The 23,763-nt window shown below is 39.6% G+C and overlaps 2 protein-coding genes across 5 annotated transcripts in view; one reads left to right on the plus strand and one right to left on the minus strand.

Annotated features, from left to right (window-relative positions):
* The window catches only part of ano5b (anoctamin 5b), a 30,440-nt gene extending 23,204 nt beyond the window's left edge, over window positions 1-7,236 (minus strand). For 2 of the 3 annotated variants that reach the window (XM_028563617.1, XM_028563514.1), the window contains exon 1: window positions 4,741-5,084. In XM_028563617.1, the coding sequence (XP_028419418.1) occupies window positions 4,741-4,816 (76 nt within the window). In that variant the 5' untranslated portion in view covers window positions 4,817-5,084. Of the gene's footprint in view, window positions 1-4,740; window positions 5,085-6,761 lie in introns of those variants that run through there. The other variant, XM_028563575.1, reaches the window with a different exon arrangement.
* igdcc3 (immunoglobulin superfamily, DCC subclass, member 3) overlaps window positions 6,790-23,763 on the plus strand; it is a 63,650-nt gene continuing 46,676 nt past the window's right edge. The window contains exons 1-2 of one of the 2 annotated variants that reach the window (XM_028564040.1): window positions 6,790-6,936; window positions 15,338-15,643. In XM_028564040.1, the coding sequence (XP_028419841.1) occupies window positions 15,343-15,643 (301 nt within the window). In that variant the 5' untranslated portion in view covers window positions 6,790-6,936; window positions 15,338-15,342. Of the gene's footprint in view, window positions 6,937-9,290; window positions 9,487-15,337; window positions 15,644-23,763 lie in introns of those variants that run through there. The other variant, XM_028563957.1, reaches the window with a different exon arrangement.

Below are 23,763 nucleotides of genomic sequence, written 5' to 3' on the forward strand. Positions count from 1 at the left end.
CAATAATCATGAACCATTTCAATCTGGATTCTGCTCACAACACAGCACTGAAACAGCCCTCCTCAAAGTCACCAATGACCTCGTCCTTTCCTCTGACTCTGGCTACCTCATCATTCTCATCAAGCTCAACCTCACTGCAGCCTTCCACACCATCAACCACTCCATCCTCCTGTCCCGACTGGAAAGCTACTGCAACATCTCTTGCTCCGTTCCTATCTCACCAACAGACAACTGTTCATCCACATCAACAACTGCACCTCTGCTCCTCTGTCACAAGGCGTCCCGCAAGGTTCGGGGCTTGGTCTTCTCCTGTTCATGCTCTACATCCTGCCACTCGGAAATATCATACGCAAACATGGTCTCCACTTCAACTGCTATGCCGATGATGTCCAGATCTACATTTCCCCCAAATCCATCACCGCAGCTACATCCTCCACCCTGACCAACTGCCTCACTGATATTCAAACCTGGATACAAACCAACTTCCTCCAACTCAATTACAATAAATCCAACTTGATTATCATCGGCCCGAAATCCTCACAAATAACACCCACAACTTTGATCTTGTCGACAGCTCCACCCTGTCTTCATCCCCACACATCTGTAACCTCGGAGTCAACTTCGACAGCAACCTCATTTTTGAAAATCACATCAACCAAATAACCAGAACTGCCTTCTTCCACTTCAAAAACATTGCCTGTCTCCGCCCATCACTCACCTTCTTTGGTGCCGAAACTTTGATTCACGCCTTCATCACTTCCAGAATTGACTACTGCAACAGCGTCCTCTATGGCTCATCTGCAAAAGCCTTAAATAAACTTAAATACATCCCAAACTCTGCTGCCCACCTGCTCCCGCGACCACATCACTCCCGTCCTCCAGAATCTCCACTGGCTCTCTAACCATACACATCCATGACTGTACTGACCTGGACACATTCAAATCACTCATCAAAACACACCAGATTAGCCTTCCACCTACAATAGTCTTACATATTATCTACTGCTAGTTACTAATTTTACCGTTTTAATAGGTTTGTTTTATCTGTTGGTTTTATTGCTTCATCTGTTTACAATGTGCTGGTTTTATTATAAAGTGTCTTTAAGTACCATGTAATGCGTTATATAAATAAAATGTATTATTAGGGCCCGAGCACGAAAGTGCAAGGCACCTATTGTTTTTGTAAGGATTATTATTTTTCCGAGTCCTTCGTCGCATTTTTGAGGGGGTAAGAATGCACAAAAACTCACAAAAATGTACACACGTCAGAACTGGTTAAAATTGCTGTGTGCCAAATGTAGCGTCAATCAGCCTTTAGATGGCGCGGTCTCATTTTTTAAATGAATTAGCAAAATCACTATATGCTACTTTTAGGTGGCTGTCGAATAAGGAACGGTTGTATCTTGGCAAAAGTTATTCCGATTTACATGAAACTTAGAATGCGTGGTCTACATGTGATATTGAGCCGCCCCTTATACTCTAGCCACACCCATGTACACAGACCACGCCCTTTTCATAACTTGTGAACCGTTTAAGGTATACTCTTGTGAGACGTATCACTGAACTCAGCAGAGAGTTCCTTTTTAATTGGTGACAGTTTGCCCTGCCCCAAATGCTTAAGCCACAGCCCCTTTAATAACTAATGACCCTTTTTTTGTACACTATTGTGTGAAATATCATTGAACTCAGCAGGGACTTGCCTTTTCATTGGTGACTATTTGCAGTGCCGCGCAAATGAACGGTCGCAAGGAGCGGCATCCGCCAGTACCCCCGGGGTAAGGGGTGAAGGCCCGTTCATCGCTGCTTGCATTATTATTATTATTATTATTATTATTATTATTATTAAGGAGAGGACAGACCCCTTCCTCTTCTTTCTCTGTTTCCTCTTTCACATGTGGCTGAAGGTCTGCCCTGATAAGAGCCTGAATAAAGCCTTTGCAGAACAAGAGCAGTCTATTAACCCACAGCTCACCCTAGATAAACAGTGTGTGTTCATTATCAACTCGCTGATTAACATAATAAAGAGTGTTGTGTATACAAATGAAAAAGGTCTGATCAGATTCAACATGAATGCAGGGAAATAAATCATCTTTATTGTTCAATTCCCTTTAATGTTTCTTCAGTGATCCAGTGCATCTGATTTCATCAAGCTGTTAGGTAGACATATGCAGGGTTACGATAGAAGTGAGCAACAGGTTGTTTGTTATTATCACATAACATAGCTACAGATTTTAATAACCGTTAAGCTGACACAAAAAGCAAAGCCCTCATAAAATCACTAATTTACTCAATTGCATTTCTAAATGAAGTCATCAAGAGTACATACGATTATTTCCAAGTAGTAATTTTAGTGACTTTTCATACAGTAATTTCACTTTTAGAATCAATATCTTTGGGTTACACTCATAACATTGCTGTCACTACATCTTAATGTATGAATTGCTTATAAAGTTCTAAGATGCACTTTAAATATTACATCTTAATGATGCTTAAATGGCCATTTGGACGTATTCTATTCTAATTGATAGTCCATTAAGACAAGTTATTCTACAAAAAACTGTCATCTTCATTAAAACGCAGTACTGCTCTTTTCACAAGAGCACCAGACTTTTCTAATGAAAGGGGACAAGTAAGGGTCAGTCAATACACGCTATGCACTTGTATCACAGTTGTATCTTAAGAATATCCTCCATGTGTGCTTTGCTTCTAACACAAGTTTCTGCTGGAAACCATAATGTCTCCTGACCTATCTGACATGGCACAATTACTGGACTTCTACAGACATTAGGGCTTCAGCTACTGTAGTTTTGAATATGAAACTGCACATTTGAATACGGAGTTTAAAACGTCAACGAGAGTATACGACAGGTTCAAACTAAGAATTTTCAGTCCCTGACATAAGTGAGTCATGGATTATGTAAACACGGATTGAAGACATCAAATCAGTGTTGTAGCACTTCGTCTTAAAGCCATTACTTAATCACGGTACATTAGACTAATCTGCTTCCTTGGACACAGAGGTAAAAACAAGCTTTGGGGTTAATACATCAGCAATTAGATTTTTTAAGTGAGCTTTCCATTATGGTAGAGCAATTAGTCTTTAACCACAAGTGTCCATAAGTGTTTTTTTCCATTTGTAAACACTCAATTTCCTTTCCATTTGACTGTAGCTGTGTGACATTTCAATTATTAGAATTAACACAACCATTTGTATCCCTCTTCTGGCTATACAAAATAAACATAATGAATTGTCTTTTAGCATATAGTTTGAATGCAAGAACCAACTCTGCATTCTTCTCAGTTTGGCACATTTGTTGCTTAAGAAAGCCACTATGGCAATACCATCTTCACAAACTGCTTTGCTGTGGAAGCCATGGGAGACATAATGCAGCACTTAAAGGACCACAGCCCTCCTCTATTATGACATATGGAGCTAAATGGAAGTAGAAACTATTATTCTTTACTCATTTGGTTGTCCTCAAATAACAGTATATGGAAACATGCAATACATATGGCTAATTTCATTTTGCTGAAAGCAAAACTACGACTGGGTAAACTGTCCAGACTGCTAACCTCCAGATGGACTCTAGTGACCACGTTGTCTGAAACCACAGGCTGAAAGTGGCTTGCTGTTTAGTGCAGAGTCAGTGAAGCCTGACTATCTCAGGGAAAGGCAATCCATTTAGATATTGACACAGACACGCTCAGAAGGTGGCAGAAAGGAGAGAATTTGATTTGATTTGTTTACTCACATGCTTGATCAGTTTGCCCTTTTGGCAACTTAAATTAATTTACAATGAAAAAACATGGAAAAGAAGATGCTTCTGGGATATTCTGCTACAGTATCTACTGAGATTTTACAGTGATAACGTCTGACAGGTGACTTCAATCACCCAGATCCTACAAATCTGCTTAAATTTCGGAAAGACCTCGCAGTTTTAAGGGACATACCAAAAGACTAAATTTTCCCAGAAACACCCAGCGAGTTTTGATCTGTTTGCCTCGTGGCTTGTCATGGGATCGCTGATATCTTGCTGGAACTTGCTGTAACTTGTCTGACACGTCGGATTAAACATGTTTGTGGGCAGAATAGTTTTTTTTTTTAAATGGATGTTGTTTTATCTGTTATACAGCATTCATTGGGATTTGACAGCATTACCTCCTGACTGAGATGTCTGATAAGTAATCAAGATCCTTCAAACCTGTTTCATGCATGACATGATTGTTTTGCTTGCCATGTCAGTGCTGACAAACAGCTGTCAAACTGACACCAAGATACTATATAACTTTAAAATAAAATAACATACTTTAAAAAAAGTCATTTAATTAAGATGTAGGGAACACACACTTACCAAGTAACCAAATCATATGTTACAGAGTACCACTCAGATTTTGAACTGTCATGTTTTGCTCAATGCACTTTAATATAAGGATTTACAATTAAGAGCGTTTACCTTACTGTAGGTCTATTTATTTCAAGTTTATGGTTTGATATAATAGCTTTCTATAGGCTTTTATTTTGATATGAGGGTATATTCCTCAAAATCGTATTTTAATTGGAATATCAGTTATTTGGGATAAGGAAAGGCTAACCATGTAGCCTAGTAGAATGCTCTTTGCCAGAGCAGCTACTACAAGCAGTAGAGTCTTGATGACAAATATTACGCATTTGACAAACCTCCTCATGACCCCAGTTAAAGGATAAAGGTTAATGAGTGTATCTTTATTTAGTAAGCCTACCTGCAGTCTGTGATTCCGTCGCGTTCTGTAGCTCTATCAAAGTTTCATCCTTCGTCTTTCCCGTTATTCGTCTCATAGCGGCCAGCGGTGGGGTTTTTTTTTTCTGAAGGCTTCACCTCCTCAGGAAAGCGGGGAAAAACAGTGAGAGGATGCCGCTCTGATCAGGTTGCGTCGATGAAGACTCCAACATGCAAGCATCGGCCGATCACACACTGAAATCAACGGGTCCGATTCAGATTAATAGATCGGGAATGGATCATATTTACATTATGACCAATCTTCACTGAAACTGTACCCTGCTGGGCTCCCTGGCGCTACCCGAAAAGACCAGGCACATATAAAGGGGAGTGGCAAGGGGACTTTTTTTTTCGTCGGCCAAATTGTATGTGTGTGTGTGTGTGTGTGTGTGTGTGTGTGTGTGTGTGTGTGTGTGTGTGTGTGTGTGTGTGTGTGTGTGTGTGTGTGTGTGTGTGAACTTTACCTATTTTAATTGGCCTGTATATTGATTAAAATGTGGCAATGTTACACAGTTCTGTTAACACTTTATTCTGTTATATCTTTACTTGTTGTATGTAGCCTACATTTGGAGCATGTTTAAACCTATAAGTAGCCTATAGAAACCATATAGTCTATGATAGAAACACAAGAAACTGACAGTAGGCCTAGTCTTCAATAGGATGAGGACATCTTGTGGCCTTTTCTAATATTGCACACTTGTAGCCTAGGCCTACTAATATAATAGTGTGACAGCAGGAAAGTAAACTATTATTACTTCATACTTTTCATAACGAGAAATAGGTATTACTTTCCGATAAGTTGTAAATAATGGTTTATAACTCATTATAAAGAATAGCCTATTTGGGTTGCCAGGTTGTGAGAGATCCCTCTGGTTGGTGTTTGTCCTCCTCTAGCTGGACATCTTGTCTTTTTGCCTCTTCAGTAGGGATGGGCAATATATCGATATCAATATATAATATCATAATATCGTGATATGACATAAGTGATGTCCTTTTCTGAACTTACCAGACTGTACTAGCTGTTTTATTATTTGCCTTTTCCCCACTTAGACATGATGTCCACATTACTGATGATTATTTATCTAAAATCTTAGTGTGAAGATATGTTGTTAAAGCACCAATTGTCAACCCTAGAATATTGCTGCAATATCATTATGAGGTATTGGTCAAGAATATCGTGATATCTGATTTTCTCCCTATCGCCCAGCACATACTCTTCAGTTCAGTCTTTATTGTCCTGCATAGGACCAAACACTTCCAATTATATTTTTTCATTTTAAAAATCCCCATTATTACCAGCATAATCTTTTTCCTCAGAACAGCTTTGGGTTTGAACAGATCAGCTCAACAACTCACAAACCACACTGTAGGCCTACCAACTATCAGGGTTAATGAGACGGCTGGCCTTTCTAGTTAGAAATTCCCCACTCAGCAGATTAAACAAATAGCAACGACGGTCTTAATTAGTGTACATTGTCTGTAAATAAAATCACTGCTGCTGTTTTTCTGCTGATACTGAAGCTCTCTTTATGGCTTAGGCTACAAATACCAGACTCCCTGAATAATATAGCCTACCCGGTAGTGAAGATTATTGCAAAAAACAAAAACATGTAAAATCCCCTTTTAACTTTAGCGCACTGTCAGGGATGGAGGACATACTCAGATCCTTTACTTCAGTAAAAGTAACTGATGTAGTCTATATTAGCAAAATATTAAAAGTAAAAGTACATTATGCAACAACAAAAAATAGCCCCAGTGAGTGATATCACATAACCCAAGACATTAGATTGTAGATATTTAGAAACTAAGTAGTAGTACAATTTCCCTCAAGTAGGCTAGCCTATTAAGAAGCATAACTGGAGTCTGGAAACCACAAACTGTGGAAACGCTCAAGTAAAGTAGTGCCTCAAAGCTCAAAGCAATAGTAGCCTAAATGCACCACTGCCACTTAAGAAACTGTTAATGTGTCATTAAAATATTTTGTAATTGTCTTAAATTGCCTACCTTATAATGTGAATGATGTCCTTTTGCATCACCCGTCGGTCGGTAGGCCTAGTTGTTGTCCAACACGTTAACAGAGTTGACAACATATCCCTCCTCAGCAGATGATGACTTGGTGATCCCGGATGATCCCCCTGACTTTTCATCAAGAGCCAACCAGCCGCCAATACACCAACAGGTCAAAAGCTCCCCTTTTCTACACTTTCATTATTGAATGGGCTTTATCATTAATATCTGAGCCAGTTTATTAGCTATAGTTATACAAGTCGATGTGCCGCCAACGTTAATGTTTGTAACGTTAGTGGTTAAGTGGTGTCTCCCTATGTTCCTTAAGTTACCAGCTAACGCTAGCGGTAGCTAGCTAGCTTGGTTAGCAGATAAGGCATTTCTATCATGATTTCATCATGACTGAACTTTGATGAAGTGAAAACACACAGTGAGAGGGCCAAAATTCAAGACGAAAACACGGGCAACATCCACAAACATTTTCACTTCATGTGCCATGGTTATCATTGCCTCTGTAATGAATCATGATTGACAGGTTGGCCACGTGTAGTCACGCCCTTAAGTCAATACGGAAGTGCCTTAAACCTGCATTATATCAAAGATCCTTTATACTAACCAATTTCCATCACGTCTCAATCGCAGCAGGATGTTAATTTTTTGTAATTATAGTCCCATTTACTTTAAAATAGACGATAATGCAGGGATGATTTAAGACCCGTATAGAATTATATCAGGAATTTACAGTCTATGGTTTACGTGGATGTGTTAAGAGAACGATGGTTTAACGTTAAGTTACAGTTGATTAGCTAAGTTTATATGGCCAATATATTACAAAATTTACTCAGAGGCCTTTATAATATGTACAACACAGTCATTGTATATTATATTTACGAAAACAGTCAGAATGAGCAGAATGCCGTGATTGATAATCAAGTATTCAACCAAGCCGTGTATCACGGTGTGTCATAGATAAAAGCTAGTCCATCTAAATTATTAAACTTGATACTGTAAAGTGGTGATGGATCATGGATGTATTAAGAGAAGTGATGGATGCTGGGAGACGTTTTTCATTTAGACCTGAAGTACACGTGTAGTCCACTAAGGGGAGCTCGGGTACAACTAAAATAGCACATGCTTTGTTGTTATTGAGTGAGGTTTACCTTGTTAATGCTATTTATCATAATAACACGTTTGCTTACAACTCAACCATGCTTTGAATTGCAGCACCACTACATATCATCCCATATTGCTGTTTTTATTGTAGCCTACTGTAGTTTAATAAAACAGTTAACTAAATAGCCTACATCTGGGTTTGACTGGTCGCACAAAACAGGACATTTGAAGACATCACCTTGGATTTTGGGAAGCTAGGAGGCCATTGGTTTAGTATATTTTATGATGTTTTATAGACTAAAACGATAGATTAATGTATTAATCCAGGAAGAAAGAGAGCGGATTACTCGATCATGAATCGTTAGAAACAGCAGTTGCAATATCTTATAATTTAGCCAGATTATAGAGAAGAAAATACATGTAGACTAGACCTAGTATAGTATAGTAGGCTATATATTTAGTATTCATATTAAGTAAGTGTCAAGGTTAGTTGTCAGTCAAGCACCAGTTGTCTATATTTCATGTGATATAACAAAGGTGTTCTACAAAAGAGGAGCCCATCCATTAGGACGTAAGATTAGTTTACCATGCATTACCTCAATATGGGATGAGAAATTGGTCACTGCAATATATATATCTATGACTGCAATAGCCTAATCGTTTTTTTATTCAAAATTCATGTCCACTAGGGGGAGATCGAGTACAGCTAAACAACCGCTCCTTTGTTGTAACCATTGACTGTAAAATTAATATTAACAGTCTATGGTTGTAACTGAATGCTCGAGGTCCTCATTTTTTAGTTATCATATCAGCTTCACATGTGTCGAACTAGAAAAAAATAAAAGACATCCAATTGTCCTTATGATTCTGAGGTTGTTGTCCACAATTCAGTTCAGACCAAATGGTTTATTGTTGTAGCCTATATGTTGTTTCATCATAGCCTATATTTTGTCTACATATGTGCAACCAATGACGAAAGATTTTTGTGGCAGCAGTGTGTTAGATTAATGTATCTGGATTATTGTTAGACACATTATCAGTAGCCTATTAGAGGCTACATCATAGTTTTGTTATTTTGGTTAGTAGTAGTCTATTGTGCTAGCATGCTACATTAGCTGTTTTATTGACATGCAGAAGTCATGCAATTGTTGCAGGTTTGTCATGCGTTGGGAGCGAAGCAGTCTGCTCTTTTGTTCTGAGAGCAGATTGTGTGTGTGTGTGTGTGTGTGTGTGTGTGTAAGAAAGCGAGAGAGCGAGAGAGAGAGGCTGTCTTTGGGATACAGCAGAGTGAGTGAGGAGGAGAGAGAGAGAGAGAGAGAGAGAGAGAGAGAGAGAGCGGGATGCTGACAGATTCCTGATAGATGGCTAAAATGGCGAAAGCGTGCTCGACCCCAGCGAGCCACCAAACTGTAGTACTGTAGGTCGGAACATGTAGCCTAGTTGCTGAAGCTGGATATCTCTGTGTGTGTTTTTAGCCCCCAGTCTATTCACCTCACGTTGTCTTCTTGGCAAGTGCTGGAATATTTTCTGTTAAGTGTTTAAATGGCATCCACAAGGCACCGCCGCCTTGTTCCGTGCTTTTTGGGAATACTCGTAAATGCTTTAATCGGTAAGTGGCATTATTTTATTACCGGAGTAGAGAGCAGTGCTGCAGGGTGTGATTGCTTGTGTAGGATAACCGCTGTTAGTGTGCATGCTACAAGCAGCGATATTGCGCTGCTGCTGACCAGTAACCCTGAACTTGGCCCCTCTCCGGTGTCCGTTAGTATTTGGGCTGTAAATGCCAATGTGAAGGCTGGTGCAGGAGCCGTGTGCACTGTGGAATTTGTACCTGCAGGTTACTGAGTTACACGCGGATACTTGGTAGCCTAGTAGACCATATTAAAAGTTCAATTGTATGTCCATTATGCAGAACTTTGAAATGTTTTATCAGGCGATAGGTGTTGTTTCGCCATCACTTCAGTATGCGCAATATGCTATATATTCAAACCTAGATGTCTTATGAGCACCATAATAATACTCGGTAGCCACGTGCAATGTAGTCAGCAGAGTTCCTGGATTGTTTTCCTATTTATGTTGATGGGAACACGATTAGAAGAATGTAAATAGTCTTCTACTGAAAGGTGTCTAATTGGTGCTTTGAGAAAGCCACATTTTTGCGATACAATAGCAGTGAATTGTGCTTCTACTGTAGTTCTCCTCATGACTGCCTTTAATCAGGTGTTCTAACAGGGCTGCAGAATTAGAGCCAATTTCCCAATGTTATTGTTAATCACATGGACTCAATAGGACACATTCAGCAGGGAGGGAGGGGGTATTACGGTAATATATATTATATATTTACTATATATTTATTATATATTATACATTATCAACTAGATATTAACTTAAGATATTGCAGTTTTTGAATGCATATAGGCTTTTGAATTTGCTCTTGCCTCTATCTTAAAAGTGGTGAAAATATCCTACTAGGCTACTTAACTCCTCAACCTAACTTTAAAAAGTGACATACTCTGATAGATGGGAGTTTCATATCAGGGGAATTTTTGAGAAGATTGACTTCTTGAATGGTGAGTCCTTACAGCATGCCACCCTGCTTATTGGTCTGAGGATAGATTAAAAGACTGTGGTTATTGCCTGCTGGGAAGAATATTTGTACAGATTAAATGTCAAGACTGTCCCTCTCCTCCTTTTCAAATTTTCTTTTTTGCCCCTTTGTTCACTATGATAGACAGTTTCTCTCTCTATGTGAGGCCCCTTAATTCAGAGGCAGGAGAGAGTATTGGGTATTTGCAAAGCATACCACAAAGGCCCCGACTGGAATCATAAAGGCTTGTACACAGTAGTTCATAACATGTTCAGTCAGATTACTGGGAACAAAAACTTCAGAAGCACAGCTCTGTGATGGATGCAGTTCCAATCTACCCATCACATGAAAGAAATGAAGTTCTTTTCGAGTCTGCCTCGGAGATTAGATTCAGTTGAGATGTAGACACTTTTTAGGACATTTTAAGCACAGTTAAAATAAGGCAATAAGAACAATATCTGCATTATATCTGTTACGGGCCTGAAGAGCTCAAAATACAGATCATTCAGAAGGTTTCATGATGCATATGAAAGGGCAAGTGTTTGCTTTGAATGGACTGACTGAGTTAGCTTCTGTCTTTCAAGCTTCAGAAAAAAAGAACCGTATCAATGTTAAATCAAAGCGTGTAAGAGAAAAATACTGAGTAATTTCACTTAACTTCTGTTCCTGCTCACTCAAGTTTCTATTAACTCATTATATTTGATCCAGATGTGTTTAGTTTATAACTGTTATGACAGTTATAGAAAGATACTACAGGTGAATACTTCTGTGAGAGAAGATTGTACATTGAGAGGTGAATTGAACAGCTGTGATACATCTACTACCATGCCAACACATGGACTGTTTCTCAGCATTCTCGTGTTGCATTACCTACATTATGTCATTTCTGTGTTATCGTCGCTAGAAAAGAAGTTTAATGATTAATAACTGATCAAGCAGAAGCCTATAGAAGTGTCTTTGCTGTATGCATGGTCTTCCCCCTGGAAATAGAATAACTTGCTTTTTAGCCAGACACTAAAGACTATGTTCTGTTGATGCTCTTTCTAGTAGTTCATTCATACTAGTGACTCTCTGCTGTTTTATCCTTGCACATGTACTTGATCTAAATGCAAATATTTGACTTTTGCTGTGTGCCTGCTGTAAGATACTTCCTGATACGTTTGTAAGTCTATCCCTGTTTAATACTCACCACCCCTGAGGAATATAGGTGGTGTGCATCATTTTCTTTGAAGTGGTAATACTGCTTCAGCTTTCCGTCCACAGTGAAATGTAATGGAGGATAAATCCACAACTCTTGTCTGTTGTGTACAAAACATTCCACTTTTCAAACAAACCTCAAATGATGCTGCAGCAAATTAAATTAGTTATTTAGAAATAGGTTGCATGCATTTTTATGGTGAATAAGAGTGAGCTGCAGCAGATGGATGCTGAGAGAGTAAGGAGAAAAAAGTAAGTAATTTAGACAAATAAAAAAACTACAAAAAACACTCTACTTATGAATTTATAAGATACTAATTCTAAAACCAATCCAAAAACAGTTTTCCATAAGTGCATCATATGAAGCCATGCAGTTGTCTTGCAGGCAGCAAGAAGTCTGTGGTGTGTCCTCGGCTCACTTAGCTCTATCAGTGGTGCTCATGTCTGGCAACAACAGTCTGTCAGTAGCTGGTGTGTGATCCTAACTTTACTGTTGCAGCAGTAAACCTTTGTGCCAGCCAGCCACACTCATCTGTCAATAGTAAGCCAGAGCATAAGCCACACTTAGCCAACACTTGTGTCTGGTTTCACCCGGTAATCTGACATGTTAGGGTCTTTTTCCTCTGCATTAGGGTGTGTGTGTGTGTCTGTGTGTGTCCGTCTGTCTCCTTATCTAACCATGAAAATCCAGGCCTGTATAGATTCATGTCTGTGAACATGTGTTTCTGTGGATAGGAGACGGTGTTCTTGCCACCAGTTTCCACAGCTGAGCTCTCTGCACACCCTCTGGATTGCTCAGCATTCACAGATGACATTAACCTAAACCACACAAAGTGCGAAATCCGGCTATCCCCTGTTTCTTTTGTCCTTTTATCTCCCTTGTCTCATTGGATCTGTCAGATGATTCAGTGATGTCCTCAAAATGATTTTCTGTAACCTTTTTGTTGTTTGTAACCTTCCCACCCAGAGCTCTGAATTGCATTAGCCAGTCACTCTAGCAACATGCTTTATTCATTAGGAATACCCAAAGCCGGAGAACTTTCACAATGTTGTAGCTAATGGAAGAAACTGATTGATTGAAGTAATGAGGAAGTGTATACAACATCAATAAAGCTGTTTAATCAACTCCAAATCAATGCCATTGTAACACATTGAACACCGTACTGTTATTATCCTGTTTGCTGCAAGGTGTGATACCATTGACCTATGTCATTTTAAAATGCAAAGTCTTCAATATATCTGTCAATCTTGATCTGAACACGTTTAACATCCGGAAATTTGTCCAGAACACATTTTGCTTTTACTTTATTGGAGAATAATCCATGTTTTGATCAAAACATGAAGTGTGACTGAATGTGTGGCTTTGTATATTTTTTTCCTCCCTGCTGGCTGCATCCCATGTGAAAACATGATGTTTGTTGTACCAAAGGAGACAGAGCTCTGTGGTCAGCATCATTTTGGAGAGCAGCATCCCCGACAGGCCGACAGGGTGATCATCGCCTGCCAGCTAAGGGTTAAATATTTCTCCACCACCACCACCCCCTTGTTTTTCACAAGTGATAGCACTGATGTCTCTCGGGTTCCATGGCCATTTACTTTCTGTGCTTGTTGAGTGAAAAGGGGGGAGAGGGGTAGTCACATAAAAAAGGATACAGAGCAAGAAGAAAGTAGAGGAAATGTTTCTTTGAATTAAACTCCATATGTGATCTTCATGGACGAGTGTGTCAATGAATTCCTTGTCTTCACCTAAGGGGAAGTACTTCTTGGCTGGAATTTGAGGGATGAAGCCGGAGGTTCTCTGTTTTGACCCTTGTGCTTTGCCCCCCCCCCCCCCCTACTGCCCTCCCCTAGCCCCCCTCCCACCAGATTCCAGGGCCTGGGGCAGAGACTGGTAGTGCTTAGTCCATCAGCAGCTGAAACATGATACCAAGAGAGCCTGCTAAGCTCCTCTTTTATAGTACCAAGTCAGGTCAGGCTGTTTACATCCTGTATTTATTGTTCACCCACTCACCCCTCTTTACCCTCAGAAACCACAAATACAAAAATCTAATCTCACGTTATTATGAAGTGGAAAGCATCACTCCAAATCAATGTAGTCACATATCATTTTGTGTTGAGTGGTGAGAAAGAAAAAGAGCAGTTATAACGGTGACAAAGTTGGTGCCACTGGTTAACTGGCATAGCACATACAGTACGTACAAGGCCGTGCATGTGTGGGTGTTTAGTACACAAGAGTACACATGCTCGTATGGTGTATTTAATCCTATTCCATGTTCATGGTTGGCATCTTGTCCCCTAAATCTTAACTCAATGTCAACTTGTTAGCTTTTTCTGGAGAGCTTCAACGGAGTTTGACAACTGAGAAAACTCTATAGGAAAACTATGAGATGAAAAAGGCCTTTGGCCAGATGTATAAACGATGCTTACCCACAAAAACCATGCTTGCGCCATTTCCAACACATAAACTGGTATTTATAAATAGGGTTGGGTATCGTTTGGATTTTTACGATTCCGATGCCGAACCGGTACTTTTAAAACGATTCCGATTCTTAAACCGATTCTTGAAAAACTGAAAAATGACCTCAAAGAAAGGCTCTTTTACAGATGTGGTAGCCATAAAATGCTTTTACATCCGTTTTGGTGAGCCCAGAGGGAAAATATGGCATTTTAAAAGTAGCCTACATTTACGGTAGCTAGCTAACGGTAGACTACAGAGAAAGGGTGATATTTTTTACGTCCGTTTCGGAGCAACAGAGGGAAAATATTTCAGTCGACACATTAAGTGGAACCGAAATGAGGAACCGAACTTTGCATTCTAATCCGGTCCGATTCCTACCGGTTGCGTAGGAACCGGTTCCATAGTGGAATCGGGTTTTGGTACCCAACCCTATTTATAAAGGAAGAATGTGCGGTGAGAAGGCGCACATGTCGCACACACTTCAGATCAGCCATACACACGGTTTTAGCTGCGGGAGATGAGGAGGAGATTGAATATAAGTTGAGACATGTTTTTAGGTTGTTTTCCAATTTCACCAATTTGTGTTATTATATTTGCAGGCTACATACACAGTGTTCTGTTAAATGTCAATCAAAGGCACATTTCAAAAAATGATTTTAAATTATTTATGAGTGATGAATTTCATCATTCTTTTTATTTAGTCTACATTTGAGCCATCATCTTCCTGCTAATGATCATTTAATTGGATCCTGCATTGTGAAGTACTATATAAGTCTGTTTCAACATGAGCGCTATGAATGAATCATTAATCATCCTTCTGACATTGGAGGATAGTTTGCAAAGACGTGATGAATTAGCGGTACGGACGCTACAAATAGCCACCGTGTCGTGGTGGAGCAGCCACGAGTATTGTTATGCAAAAGTCTGTGGGTCTTTCTACATCCATTTATGGCTACCTGTGCAAGTGGAAACGAAGCTCATGCACGTGCGCCCAGCTCCGCAATGATTGAGATTTATAAAACAGAATCAGGCGTATATGCGGCACTATAGATATGACGAAAAGAATGTGTATGCTGTCTTTGTGCGTACACACAGTTTTAGTTGTTTTATGCATCTGGCCTCTGGAGTTAGAATTGTTTTGATAAACTACTGTTTAACAGGTCAAGAATGAGCTTTCACACTCAACTATATAATGATCATTTGTGTGTGTCTCTTTAGGTGTGATGTGTGAAGCGGAGCTCTCCTTCACACTGGAGCCCAGTGACATCATCGCTGTACAGGAGCAGCCCCTCATGCTCCACTGCCAGGTGAACGGCATCCCCCCAATTACGACACAGTGGAGGCACAACGGCCTGCTTTTAACTCAGGATCAGCATCACACCACCTTCATCAATGGCTCATTCCTGGTCGCTCACTTCCAAAAGACCAAATCTGATGGCTCATCTGACGAGGGCGACTACGAGTGTATGGCCCAGAATTCCTTTGGGCTGGTGGTGAGCCGCAAGGCCCGTATTCAGGCAGCCAGTAAGTCTCTTCTTTTGTCTTATAGTGATGCACTTGTAGGCATGTATGTGTTTACTGGGGCAAACTTTTTTTTTTTTTTTTTTTTTTTTTTAAGTTCTTTACATTCAGTTAGATTGCATGCATTCACTCTAAACCAAATTAAAGGAACATTTTGGGAAATACGCTTATTTGCTTTGTTGCCGAGATTTACAGTAGGTGAGAAGATCAATTCCACTCTGTTATATCTGTCTGTTCAATATGTACCCGGTTGGCTTAGCTTAGCATAAAGAATGGAAACCGAGGGAAACAGCTAGCCTGGCACTGTCCAAAAGTAACAAAATCCACATGGATTCTCCACTGGTTGCCTGGGAACCTCATAGTGACAACAAGTTCAAGAAGTAATTGTACCCAGCTAATAAATAGTCCCAACACATAACCCCCATGTGAAACCACAATGGACGTTGTTTTTGTGCTGATTAAATAAACAAGATATAATGTGTTAATTAGTGAGCTTTAAAGATGCTGGTAGGCAGACTGTTGGCTCCAATTTCATATTTAATGTGCACACATGAGGTTATTGATCCTCTCATCTAACTCTCATTTAAGGAAATATCTCAACTGAACCTGTGTGTGTGTGTGTGTGTGTGTGTGTGTGTGTGTGTGTGTGTGTGTGTGTGTGTGTGTTGTTATCTTTACATTCTGAATTTCTAATCTTAAATGATCTTATTATTGTTGTGTTGTCAGTATGGCAAGTTTCAAGTGTCAGAATAAGAAATCATGATTGAGCAATGCAGATTTGACACAGGCAGAAACTGCAACCACAACCACTTATTAAGTTTGATGAAGTTGTGATCTGTGTTCCCTACAAATGAAAACAATGTAATTGAAATATCGTAATCACATTTCAGTCCAGTCCCAGTCATCGGGGTATTGCTCTGCTGTAAATGTACTTAATTTCCACGGGTGTGGAGTCATTTGAATATCATTCTTTGAGTGTAATGAACTTTCTGATGCTCATCTACAGTGCTGCTTAGAAATTCAAGCTTTTGAGTTTAGCATTAACAAGTGCTCATGCTGAGAGTCTCCAAGCTGCTTTGTAAGAGTGCAATAAGCTCTTATCTTGATGCCTGGGGGAGGCATCAAGATAAATCTTCTCTGGCTTGACCACCAAATCTCTTATTTGAAGTCACTCTAGTTTAATATTAAGTTGTTGCCATGGTTCATTTACATCATCATATCATAGTCAATCTGACTCTCTGTACTCCTCTCTTCTCTTTTCTCTCACACACACAGTGCGTGTCTCATCTTACTTTAAATCAAAGGCATCAAGGATATGCACATTCCTCTGTGGACACGCTGAGACTTTGCAGCAGCTTTAGTGATACTGTACTGTTGCACACTGTGTTGAGTTAGGACTTTTTGAAGCCTCTCTTATATATACTCTCTTAAACAGAGATGGACAAAGGCTCGCAGAAGCCTGTTGATTCCTGGGCTGTGTGTAGACAGCACACTGCTGTGCTGTTGTGGCAAATACAGCTTTTCCACTCAGCGGGATAGGGAGGGAAGCATGGATGTCTCACTGGCCGAAGGGAAAAGTCCCTTCAGCTCAGTGGCTGGCGCTGTCAAACACATGCAACCTTTTAAGGCCTCCCAAAAGGTTCTTTCTTCTCAAAGGTCAGATTGTAGCCACAATTTTATCACATTTTATTTTTTATTCTGCTTTAGTAAAACTCTTCAGTAGGGTCCCCCTAATTTATATTTTCACTGGATTACTTTAGTATAGCTATAAGAAAGCATAAGGAAAATGAAAATCAATAAATGTATGGACACAGAGTTCATCACCTGAACAGGGTGCAGAGAAAACAATAGAATGACCCTGATGATATGTACTGCAGCAGTGTACAGTGTCTTATTTATGGCTTCAATATCTGGTAGCATTCGCATGCTATTCGTTTGAAGTTTTAGCTCGTTTTTTTATTTTTATTTAAATGTTCAATGGAAATGTTTGAATGAGAATCAGTTTGATTGCCAGATAGATTAACACATGCTTTTGAGGTGCAATTTAAATTTTTTGTAAACAATTCAGCGAGTATAAACTAGTGTCCAAGTTAGTTTATTCTATAAGGAAAATGCATATTTCAGTGAGAATAGTGTAATTCTAGTGTGTCATTAATTTTTTAGATTCAGAGCATATGTTGATTGCATTGCTAAAAGTGGAAATTTGTAAAATACAGAGTTGTGATGCAGTGGAGTCGTCTCACAAACCATGCAACACTGTCCCACATTAATCTCGTATTATTAAATAATCAATATCATTTTAAGGTGTTGCAATGTAATGTCAAATTGTGCCTCACAAATTAATATTCAATTCAGCAAATTTATCTTTCAAGTGTTTAGTACCGTATGAGCATGAAAAATTAAGAATTATGCAAGCGTAGAGCAGTCCTTCATCACTCGTGGATTTCTGAGTAATTGTGATGTAAATACAGATTTAATCTTGCTGAATGAACCTGACCTGGAACCCACCTCGGACTTGGTGGCTCAAGTTCAAAATCATTCATTGTGGAAATTTTGGCGAGGCTTTGCTCTCCTGCAGCTTTTCCTCCCGTCTTGTATTGATTGGGAAGGGACTGAAGACCCCTGACCTTTTGGGTTGTATTGAGCAGTCTTTGAAGGCGAGGCACTGAATGAGTAGAAGCTCTGCTATAATCATAGTCTGTTCCTCCCTAATAGAGTCTCACTTCCATCAAGGCAGCAAGAAGCCATCGCTGTGAAAATAATCCTCCAGAGACCCTTCAAAGGGACTGGCAAGAACTTGTGATTGTAAATGTCCCCATGTTACTCATCATTCATTACTAATACCTTGTGTATTTTGGACGATTTGCCATTAAACGAGAATTTTTGTATTTCACTGTGGATTTGATCATGTTTTGAGTTTGCATTGTCTTACAGTGTAAGCAAAAATGCCTCTTTCTTTCAGAAGTCAAATTAATGAGGCTTTCATTGCACCATTAGTTGTGGTAGTTGACTTTCAGTCTAACCTCGGGATCTTGTACTTTCCCTGTTGTGTCATATGGAGCAAAATCACATATTTCTGTCATTCATAAGTTATTAAGCATAATTGGCTTTTCCTACCTACAGTGTTTCTGTTAGGCGGTCTTGGAAAGGCTTTATAGATGATTTCTGTATTGTACATTCAGAAAAATCATTCATTGCCTAGCTTCTTCCACTTCTCTGCCTCCAGGTTCCTGCAGGCGCTGGTTCAGTGCAGAAGTGTTCCCCTGTTGATCAAACCTCAATTTGTCAAACTAATATGTTTTAGGTCTTTAATATAAGGTCTGAAAGGAGCTTAATCTTTGAGGTGAATTATATTCTACATGGATTTGGACAGTTGCTGGTCTATTTCATCCTCTCCTGGCCAACCAGATTTCTGTACTGGGCATAAATAATTTAGGATAAAGTGTTTTCATTTTGTTTATGAAGAAAAATGGCCCAAAACCAGTAAATGCTCCTTACAATCCTTACAAAGATCGCTGACTAGTGTTTGTTTCTTTTCCTTTTCCAAGTGTTTGTTAATCTTGATGCTCTCTTTGTGTTTTTTGAGGTAATTTGCCATGTTATAGTCCCTCTTACAACAGAGCTCTGACTTGTACCACTGTGATGGAATGGGTGGTGTGATTACTGAAGCCTCTTTATAGCCCTCCCAGTGGATAAAGCTTCCATCTTACCCTCCACACTACCTCCCTCCATTAATTTCACTTTTTATTTGCTTGACAACCGTTTGTTGGAGCTCACTGTCGGGGGCTGGTATAGGACGGACTCCCCGTCGCCCCTCTAAATCGGCGGTCGGTCCAGGAAACTCTTTTTTTTTTCCTCCTAAATGTTATCTCTCTGATGGTCGGTTTCTCCCTCTGTCTCCCTCTCTTGCCTCAGTTTCTCTAGGACCTCCTCATTAGGTTGCGTTCAGGAAGCCTTTCATTATTTGGATGAATGACGAGCCTGGTACAGTGGGCCTGGCCAGGGCTCCTGCCCCTCCCCCAAAGCACACCCGTGTCACCAGGCAACACACCACAAAAGCCCCCCTGTTACAAAATAGCTTTTAGGATCAATTGAAATGACTTGCTTTTGTCTGTTTGTCTGGAATTAATTGGAAAGAGTTGAAGCTTTGTTAGGAAATAATGTATTTTTTTCCCCCAGTCCCATTCATATGTGGAGACTGTAATTGACCTCAGGGACCATTCGAAAAGATTTGCAAACACAAAATGAAGTGTGCTGAGAAAAGGCAAAGTCTCACACAAGGAGAGTTAAAACAAAAAAAATAAAAAAATGCAATAACTGGGCAGTTATTTATTTTATTGACTACTTGAGTGTAGATACAGAGCCCTTGGCTGCTGGATGATCATTTGCACCTTGTTTATTTTCAAAATGGTCATGGTGAATTTAACTGCCGCTATAATGGTAGGCTACTGAATGAGACTTTAATAAAAAATAAAAAAAAAAAACCAGGGGGCTGTTAAGGATGAAATAGGAGCAGACACAGGATGCCTGTAAAAGTGTCTCAGTTTATACCCATGCTTCTCATTTCTGCGAATTCAACTCCTTTCAGGGGTGTAAATGTAATTGAGTGTGATGTCGGTAGAAAGTACATGTGTAGCTCTGGCAGAAGATGAGAAGTTGCAACATGCTAAATTTAAAAGCTGCGTGGATGGATTGCAACTAGCTGCTATTCAGAATCAGACACCAGTTAGCGAGAGTGATTTATGGGGAGCTCCTGTTAGCTTATGTGAGAGTGTTTGTACGTGTGCATGTGTTTGGAGGGTCGACAGTGGCTCTCCATCACCCTCCGACCTTCCTGTCCCCACCCCTTTCATGGCCTCCTGCCTGGGTGAATGCTGAAGCGCTATCCCTACATCTCCTTGTAGCTCCCTTTGTCTGCCAAACCCCCCTCCTATCCTTGCTTTTCTCTGCTCGCTTGCCACGAAGCAAGTCATCTCTCTGTCATATAGATTAGCACACTAAATGCCATATACGCTTCTTTTGACATTTAAACATCAAGCGACTTAGCGTTTTCTTTTGATCCTTGCAAAATCAACATCAGTTCATGCAGAAGATCTAATGCATTTTTGACGCTGGAGCATTAGTAACTTTATCACAATTTTTGAGGAAAGTCATATGGTATTGCCTTTTTATTTATATATAGCAAATATTGAATAGTCATCATATTCCTCTCGCTGATATCATTCCTCTCATTTGAAATTCCTGTCTTAAAAACATCTCATGGTAATAGATGGCCTATGACTTTGGGCAGGTATGTGGGCTGATGTTAAACCACAGTGTTCCCTCCTGCTGTGTGGTCATTGCCCCTCTATCTGTCCACCAGTGAGTCAGAAGGATTGAGGAAGAAAGGGTTCCTTTTTTTTTCTTTCTTTTTTCTGTACTGATGAAGCGGGCTGATGGGATGAGAGCTCTGACCTCTGCTGTGTAATTACACTAGAAACTGGTTTATTACTGTACACCTGCAGACTAAATACTCAGATCGCATTGCCTGATTACGCATGCTCAATTTCAGGTTGATTAAAGATTGTATTACTTGTTTAAGAATAGCAATCAGCTTTTTAGAATGGTTTCAAAGTGGGTTGTGGTACTCTGCATGGTTATATTTAAGCAAAGGCAAGAGTAAACAACTGCCTGTCTCATTTTCTCTCTCTCTCTCTCTCCCCCCATGCCTATTAAGAGGATGTTTGTCCTCGATGGGTTGTTTTCTTTCTCAGGGATCTGAATAAACCGCAATACTGAACGTCCCTAATGCCAACTCTGGATATTTGCATTGACAAATGCTTAAGCGTCCAACTCTCCTGTGGGGAAGGGCCAGGGCGAATCTCTATTATGTCTGAAGATGACACATCATTGACCTTGAAGCAGTGGCACGTCACCAAGGGATCCCATACTGCCTATAATAATCATTATTGTCTTTGTTTACTGCATGTCTTTATATGGTGGGGAACAATGAGATGCAATGTACAATTTTGGTTAGATTTCCAAACCAATTCAGTTTTTTATAGATAGATAGATATATAGATTTCACTTTACTAATGAATTACTAATCATATATGTATTAGATACATTAACTACTATTTATATTTTATTATAGTATTGATCATGCTGCATGGTTGTAATCAAAAAGGCCATGCACCCTAACCTGCTTTGCAGAATTATATTTATTTAATGTCGTCTGTCTCCAAATGTCAGGAATGAATAGCTGATACAACAAAACTCTAGAGCACAATGGTTGCTAGTGTGCATCAATCTTGAGCTATGCCGACAGGACTTCAGCCATGCACAGACATACATGGAGAGCTGTAACAATCTTCTGTTAGGGAGGAGCTGCCTCATAATATGAGGGATGAGCTGCTGTGTGAAGCAGAACAGGGAAACCTTATGCACTAAAAATATCCGCCTCTGTAAACGCATCACTCGGCGAATCAAGACACTAAACAGGAAGGGCTACTGAAGAGTGGTGAAACAGCTGGGTGATGGAAATATTGAACTGCTCAAAATAGCATTTTGCTTATTCCTCCAGGCCTACTGCCTTCATGTTTGGCATGGTTTTAGTCCTACTTATGTCTTTCTTCGAGTGATATAATAGCAAAAGGACTCATGTTACATTTCATGTCATGTTATATAGTGCTTTAACTTTGATCAAGATTTGTGGCAATGTGCGTTTTACACAAGAGGAAAACAGGCACATGATAAACACATGTACATTATGTAGTTGGTATGTACCAAATGCATACACACACAAACATACAAACACAAGTTGATGGGCTACATTTAGTTGTAAACCACCTACAAATTAATTTTTGACATATTAGACATACAGAATCATAAAGAAGAAAAAAAGAGTGTAGAGATCAGAATACTTTCTCACGTTGGTCCTTCAATCATCAAAATCCTGGATTTCAGTATTTTTTTAATTGGTTTAATAATTCTTAAATTAATTCTACATTTAATTTAATATCCAGCAGCTACTCTTATCAGCTGTGTACACTTTAGCTGATCATCCAGACCAAAACCATTCAGATCATGTCTTTTTTAATTTTTTTATTTAATTCTCATTAAAATCATTGTTGACTTTGAAAAAGGTTCAAACAATGCTAGCAGGTCATCATATTGTATAATGTACACAACACATCTAGCCTTTACCCGTTCATTACACAAGGATCACCTTCAACTAAGATCAGGTCTCACTGTAGTTGTTATTGAAGTTATTCAATGTTAGGATTGCACTTGTTTGACTTGTTTGAAGGTGTGTGTGTTTGTGTTTATGTTTGTGTGTGTATGTGTGTGTGTGTGTGTGTGTGTGTGTGTGTGTGTGTGTGTGTGTGTGTGTGTGTGCATGTTGGTCTCCGGATGTCTCTGGACCACCCTAGCTATTCTCAAATAAACCAATGAAAAGGGGGGCCTAACATTCCTTCTGCCTACTTTTAAGGCTCATGGGAGAAATTCCTTATTAATAGAGGTGAAAGGTGAAAGAGAGAGCAGAGGCCGGGCCAAAGGTTGGACGTGCGAGTCAGTCTCCGGATGAGTCTGGCTTTACAATCGATACACAGCAATCTTGCATTGACTTGTTTTGGTTTGGACTTACTAAGCATTTTGTTTGTGACGAGCATGTGTTAGTGATGAATCCTGTGCTTTTATGCCAGCATGTCTGTATTTTCCTCATCTTTAGTTCCTGGCCCTTTGGAAGAGTGTTTGTATTTCATCCCTGCAGAGTGAAGACAAAAGTGGTATTTCGCTTGGTCCCCACTTCTTTAAGGTCCCATTTTAGGGTTTAAACCAGGGATCTTCAACAGGGGGGTCCAGGACCCCTAGGGGGTCCTCAGAGTCACTGCAGGGGGGCCTCCAAATTATTGTTAATTTTTGAAAGTATTTTCAAAATGTAAACGTCTTGATGATTCCAACATATTATTAGCAAACATAAATCCCCACTGATGATAGGCTTACTGGCCAATAATGAAGTCACTAATTAAAACATGATTTATAAAATAATGCCAACAATTTTAAGGCTATTTGAATAGCTTAGTATTCTATGCAATAAAATGTATCTATAAATGCTTTAGGCTGCACTAAAAGTTATTATA

The sequence above is a fragment of the Perca flavescens genome, chromosome 1 (assembly GCF_004354835.1).
Source record: "Perca flavescens isolate YP-PL-M2 chromosome 1, PFLA_1.0, whole genome shotgun sequence".
NCBI classification, from domain to species: Eukaryota; Metazoa; Chordata; class Actinopteri; order Perciformes; family Percidae; genus Perca; species Perca flavescens.